The sequence below is a fragment of the Mchenga conophoros genome, linkage group LG1 (assembly GCF_057382185.1).
Source record: "Mchenga conophoros isolate Kocher_MC1m ecotype Shallow Benthic linkage group LG1, M_conophoros_male_GT1.1, whole genome shotgun sequence".
NCBI lineage: Eukaryota > Metazoa > Chordata > Actinopteri > Cichliformes > Cichlidae > Mchenga > Mchenga conophoros.
In genome coordinates, this window is record NC_140526.1 from 8512807 (window position 1) to 8519903 (window position 7097).

General features: G+C 39.2%; 1 protein-coding gene across 1 annotated transcript; it reads left to right on the top strand.

Annotated features, from left to right (window-relative positions):
- The first annotated feature begins 3316 nt into the window (after positions 1 to 3316).
- cyp1a (cytochrome P450, family 1, subfamily A) lies at positions 3317 to 6995 on the top strand. Its single transcript, XM_085246744.1, has 7 exons — positions 3317 to 3453; positions 3846 to 4708; positions 4800 to 4926; positions 5025 to 5114; positions 5333 to 5456; positions 5628 to 5714; positions 5956 to 6995. Exons 2-7 carry the CDS (start codon positions 3869 to 3871, stop codon positions 6251 to 6253), a joined length of 1566 nt encoding a protein of 521 aa, XP_085102870.1. The 5' UTR covers positions 3317 to 3453; positions 3846 to 3868; the 3' UTR covers positions 6254 to 6995.
- The last annotated feature ends 102 nt before the right edge of the window (positions 6996 to 7097 follow it).

Below are 7097 nucleotides of genomic sequence, written 5' to 3' on the forward strand. Positions count from 1 at the left end.
ATGTGACATATTTAAAACATTGTGAATAAAAATAGAGCTGCTTCATTGTAAAAGGAAAATTAACTTCAGCAGATCATTGTGCAGTTACGTTTCTTTACATATTAAAGAAAATATTTGAAGATTACCACACATGATCACAGATCTAAAAGCCCTTTTTACTGCAGTGACCTCTTTTGTTAAAATTAATTAATAGTTTTTCCCAGAAACTCCATCCACCTTGTTCTTATCCTTGCAAAACCTCTGGGAACTGCTGCGTGACAGAAAGGGTGACTGGTTCACCTTGTTCCTAAGTTTCAGTTTTCGTAACTTTCTTTGCCTGCTTTAGGTGGATTCTCGCCTGTGTGGCAGTTCGGAATGGCCCCACGGTGTTACATGACTGCAGTGAATGAAGCCTGAGTGACAGATTGCATGACTCCAAAGCCCCAAGATCCTCGCATTTACAGAAGCTATAGCGCGCAAATATGTGCACCTTCGTGCCCAAGCAGGGTGGAGAAAAAAAAGTGTCTGCGCTCTTTGTTCTGCAAGTTTAAAACCCTTGTGTCTTTTCCAGAGGCTGTTGCCTTCGCGTGACTTGACCAAGCAGATTTAGGATTGTCCAGAAGACCGAGACCCTCCCCTTTGGACGGCAGCTCCGCTTCTCACGCAATCTGCAGCACCAGAGGCGCAGCGCCGTGGCGCACTGCAGAGTCTCGGGAGAATCAGCACTCCCATCCCGGAGGAGCACGACAAAGCTCAGGGTCGCCGATTTTGCGCCCCAGATGAACAAAGAAAAGTTTTGCCTTTATTTATTTATTTATTTATTTGTGTGCTAGTTTAAAGTTATTCGTGAGTTTTTTCATCTTAATTAAAAGAAAAGGGGGGGGGGGGGGGAGTAAACAGGCAAATCAATCAATCAATCAATAAATTGTGGTTATGTGCTACACCCTATTAAAGCGAACGGGATACTTTCAACAACCAAAGAATAGATTTCATTTTTAAAAATTAATTTTCCACCCACATTCACTTGATGAAGTTAATTAAAGTCTTTAGGCTTAAAAATGTCTATATCACGGGCAAAACGCATTAAAATACATTTGTCCATAATATCTTTCTCTTTTTCCTGCTATTTAGCTTGTATGGTGGTCAGAGCACTCTTGGTGGTGTTTTAAATTAAGGCTGAGTAGAAATTTTCAGGATGTAACGCAGAGACTTTTCATGTCACTCTGCATAATAATAAATAAAAATGAAGTGAAATGAAATGTGTATTTCATAGAAAATTAGGCCCAATAACAGGCTTGGTTAAAGTTTAAAGCCCGAATTATAACTGACACTTCTGATCAGGATTTTTCCAGAGCAACACTATTTAAAAGGCTGCGATGGTGAACGCCGTGCTTTGATTGGTCATTTTTAATGTTTTACCAGTGCTGCTTAAAAAATAATGCTATCATGGACATTTTTGATCTACTGTTTTAAGATCTATTTTCTGAGAAATGGCGATTGTCTGAGTTTTTGTTCCCTCACAATAATAATAATAATAATGATAATAATAATAATAATAATAACCGCCAACACGGCCCAACCCTTTAGTTCATCATCTTTGCATTGCTGTGGCTGGAATAAGAATTCGGAACCCACGATGGACTGAGAACAATTTTTCAATATCATTTTCAGAGTCTTTCCAAAGCTCCGGGTAAATACAAATCACACGGACTTTCAGAGAAAATTAACTTTTTGAAGAACTTATTGCTGCATTAAAATCAACATTTGCCTCCAATCACGTCGTAGTTGAACAAATATTCAGAATATTACATGTTTCGTATAATTAACTAATTAGCACTAATACACAGGCCTAAAAAATAAAATGTATATCTGTCTGTTGAATAACCGTTAAATTGCTTTGTGATGACATTGTGATTGTACGTTAAAAACACAACTAGTAAGTTGATTGTAAAAGCAAACGTATACAATTAGGTCATGTTGAAAAAGGTCATCTATATTCTGATCATAAGTCCCCGAGAACTTTATAGTAACACATTTTGACATCTGTGATCACACAAACTGAAGATCAGTGAAATGTAAAGTGCAGGTTGCGTTCTGTGCGGGATTCTTGCTTAGAAGCAAGTGAGGATAGTTTAAGAGTTCAGACTTTTAAATCTTATTAACACTTAATTCTACAAGTTTTTCTTTATAACAAATCTCATGCAGACGTATAATAGTAAAGACTATATATATTTTAAGGGAAATAATTAATCAATATACTTATACACTTGCAGGGTGGGGGCAACTTTAAAAAGCTTCACTTCTCAAATGAAGTTATTATTAAAATGCAGTTGTTAACCCCTAAATTACACTGTGTTCTGTGTAATTATATACTGAAAGAATAAAAGTGGTGACAATAAGATATGAATACTGAACGTATCTGTCCCAGCGCTCGAGCAGTGAAACCTAACTGCTCTCCCTCCCTCCCTCCTTTCCTCTCTCCCTCCCCTCCAGCATCCCCTTCAAAGGAGAGGTGAGGGCTTGATCACTGTGCTCTCACGCAACTGGTCAATCTTTAACTCCAGCGGAGAACTAACAGGTACAAGCACGCAATGGCATCTGACTGTTTTATCAGGACTTAAAGCCGTCTGGGAGGTTACAACTGGGGGGTTGTCACAAACGTCCGTTCTAACTCCAAATGTTTTAAGCATGACGAGGTCCTTCTGTAGTTCAATAAGTTATCATCTTTAGGGGATACATTTTTCATGCAAAACTGGGCTGCAATGATGTAGGTGATTTTCGACTCATTGCGCTGTCCATTCTTGCCCAGTAAAACCAATTTCACATCACGCTAGTAACAAGCTGCCCTAAATTATCGATACAAGTTACAGCGGGTTATAAGTTGGTCGAAGGAATTGCTGAGACATCACCGAGTGCTTGGGCAAGAATCACGGAGATGCAACAGCCTGCAATCATTGGCAATGAGAATAAGAACAGTATTTTTTACCGCTCAGACTGTGACACTCGAAAAACAAGCTAAATCAGTCCGAAGAAAGTTGGCACAAGGCAATGTAATCACAGATTAAAAACCCTTCTACAGTTGTGGAAGTTATAAAAAATGATTGTGCCATATGTGGCCCTAAACAAAAAATATAAACTCATATAAATGATAAAGACATGATGACTCCTCTTTGCATTTCTTATGTATTTTTTTTCCAGAACACACGCGCGCGCGCGCGCGCAGGCAGGCAGGCACGCACCGTTTTTTCTGTACTAAGTTCATTCATGACAAAAAAGGGAGGGAGAGGGGGCAGGGTACGTCACAAACAGTAGCCAATCAAGCTGTCGAGCACAGTATAAAGCAGGAGTCCATTGCCGATTTTAGGGACATCAAGAGTGTGACCTCACAACAACTCTTCCAAACATTTTACATGCACTTTGGAAAAACTACTCCAGGAATCAGAGTGCCGTTTCTCCTGCATCAGTTCATCAAAGGTAAGCTTAAAACATGCATATACAAAATGGCAAGAATGCAGCAGACTGATTTATAGGCTGACTGACTTATTAGCTGGAAGAAAAGAGAAGTGCAAAATGGAGATTATTTCTGCTAGAATAACTTTGATGCATTACTTAGTATTTTCACCTGAATCATAGACTGTAGTAATTAATTTATACCTATACACATAGGCCACTACTTTGCATAGACTACCTGTAATAAGTGCTGGTGTGCTTTTAAAAATAAAAAGCCAAATAGATACATGCAAATACACGTCAGTTCTCAGTTACTTCAAACTTTATAGTGAATGTTTTCTACATGTTGCGTAACACTTATTTCTCTCTCTCCCATTGTCTACACTGCTCTAATGCACCTGCAATTTAATTTACAGGTTGAAGCCAGAAAAACGTCATCATGGCACTAATGATACTGCCATTCATTGGAGCACTGTCAGTATCACATGTTTTGGTGGCTGTGACAACAGCGTGTCTGGTCTACCTGATTATTAAGAATGCACAAAACAAGATTCCCGAGGGGCTTCAGCAACTCCCTGGCCCAAAACCCTTCCCTATCATTGGGAATGTGTTAGAGCTGGGAAATAGACCCTACCTGAGTCTCACTTCTATGAGCAAACGCTACGGTGACGTCTTCCAGATCCAGATTGGCATGCGTCCTGTGGTCGTTTTAAGTGGTAATAAAACAGTTCGACAGGCTCTCATCAAACAAGGGGACGAGTTTTCAGGCAGACCTGACCTGTACAGCTTTCGCTACATCAATGATGGCAAGAGTCTGTCTTTCAGTACAGACCAAGCTGGCATTTGGCGTGCCCGCAGAAAGCTGGCCTACAGTGCCCTGCGTTCTTTTTCCAACTTAGATAGCACAACCCCAGAGTACTCATGTGCCCTGGAGGAACATATCAGCAAAGAGACTGAGTATCTGATCAAAGAGCTCAACACTGTCATGAAGACCAAAGGCAGCTTTGACCCCTTCCGCTATGTCGTCGTCTCTGTTGCCAATGTCATCTGTGGCATGTGCTTTGGCCGGCGCTATGACCACCATGACGATGAGCTGCTTAGCTTAGTGAACCTCAGTGATGATTTTGTCAAGGTTGTGGGCAGTGGCAACCCAGCGGACTTCATCCCCCTTCTTCAGTACCTGCCCAGCACAAAAATGAAAAAATTTGTGAGCCTCAATGCTCGCTTCAGCAAGTTCGTTCAAAAGCTTGTCACCGAGCACTATGCCACCTTTGACAAGGTACGCCTCACACTATACAATATTATTTAGCTCATTGTACTTTGCAGAAATTACAGACATTAATTTAGATGGTCCTTAAATCCACTTTTAGGACAACATCCGTGACATCACAGACTCCCTCATAGATCACTGCGAGGACAGAAAGCTGGACGAGAATGCAAATGTCCAGATGTCAGATGAGAAGATTGTTGGAATCGTCAATGATCTATTTGGAGCTGGTAGGAGAATTATTTTCTTTGTGTTAAATGATATAATCATAAAGGAACATAACTTCGGAGAAAAAAATATTCTGACCGAACTTTTGTGTCTCTCCTAGGTTTTGACACCATCTCCACTGCTCTGTCATGGTCACTGATGTACTTTGTGGCTTACCCTGAGATCCAGAACAGGCTTTTTGAAGAAATTAGTACGTATAGTTTTTTTGGGGACATATTGTATTTCTCTTACATGATAGATTTTTGATAAAAGAACAACTAAATGATAAGAAAGTGCATCGATACATCTTGTTGCTCTCAAAGCAGAATGATTAACTGTAATTTGGTAATCACTGACAGAGTCAGAAGGTACAATGTCAATCCTCATCTTCTCGTACGCTAATATTTTATCATCTCTTTTCATTTTCAGAGGAAAAAGTAGGTCTCGATCGTATGCCTGTTTTTTCTGATCGGAACAACTTGCCCCTTCTTGAAGCCTACATCCTGGAACTCTTTCGCCATTCTTCATACCTGCCCTTCACAATCCCGCACTGGTGAGATTCATTCATTTTGTAATAAGAAAGTAAAAGGATATAGGTGTTAAATGACCTGCTAAGTATCACAGAAGACCAAAAAGATGGACACAAAACAAGGCTTTTACAGTCATAAAAATAAACGTGAAAACCTGTCATTATGCAATGAATTAACACTTTGTTGTTTTTTAGCACCACAAAAGACACATCACTGAATGGCTTCTTCATCCCCAAAGACACCTGTGTCTTCATCAATCAGTGGCAGATCAACCATGACCCGTAGGTTTCCTTTGCTACATTTTTACTTTGCCAAAACGAATGATGCAAACTGACTCATATTCAAAGCTACCCTATACTAGAGAAATACAGTAACATGTCTTTCACCAGGCCATTTTATGGATAGTTGTAAAGAAAGACAATAGTAGTCTTTATTTCCTTCCCCAAATCTGCCTAGAGATTTGTAAGCTTTCAAGCCTGTTAGCGCAATATTTTTTATTCCTCTTTTTTCTGAACCTTTCAGGGAGCTGTGGGAAGATCCATTTTCCTTCAAGCCAGAACGTTTCCTGAATGCTGATGGCACTGAGGTCAACAAGGTAGAGGGAGAGAAGGTGATGACTTTTGGCTTGGGAAAGCGACGCTGCATTGGCGAGGTCATTGCACGAAATGAAGTCTTCCTCTTCTTGGCTATCCTCATTCAAAAACTAAACTTTCAAGCTTTACCTGGAGACCAGCTAGACCTGACCCCAGAGTATGGTCTAACAATGAAGCACAAACGCTACCATCTGAGAGCCACAATGCGAGTTAAGAATGAGCAGTGAGGTTCCTTGTAATGTACAATTTGTAACTTAGTAGGTGATATAAGCTGAAGCTGTAAGGATCAAAGTTAGAATGTAAGACAATGGATATCAAATTTGGCTTATAGAGCTAATAGCATTAAAGCAAATAAGCAGAGTTTGCTTATTGCACAAGTGATGTCTAGGTCCGTGTCTCTTGTTCTGTTTTTGGTTCGCTAAGAGATACTTCTGCAAATGGCTGCTGCTTCTCAGTGAAGTTTAAGGAGTTAGTTTGTTTCTCTTGCTGTGTTGTTAGCAGCAATATAAACTGCTCCCATTCAGAAATGAAAACAAAACAACTGAACTTTGGGACAAAGCATATGTCTTACTGGGTGGATAGTTTAGTATGCTGCAACCAAACCTTTTCTACGGGACTCTGAAGTGAACATATTTTACCTTGTGATAACATTTACACATGTAAGCTAATTATTTGCATTCCATTATGCTGTGGATGTAAGACACACTGAAGCTATATCTGTATCCCAAAATGTGATTTTGAGTGAACACCAAGACTTTTGTATTTCATAATGTTGTTTTTGTTTGTTTGTTTATTTTGTTTTTAAGATCATAACATTTATATTTGCTGTGCAATTATATGACTTATCAAGACAGCATTGCGATCAATTGATTTTGGAATATATGTAATACACTTTTATATTTCAGTTGGTAATGTACAAAATGTAAGGGCATGAAACCTTGATACACAAATAAAAATGTATTTTAATTAGTTGTTCTCGTTCATCTTGACTTGGGGGAAAAAAGACCGCCAATAAATGAATAAAGAAACAAATAACACATAAATAATCACAATATAATTAGTTTTGTAGAA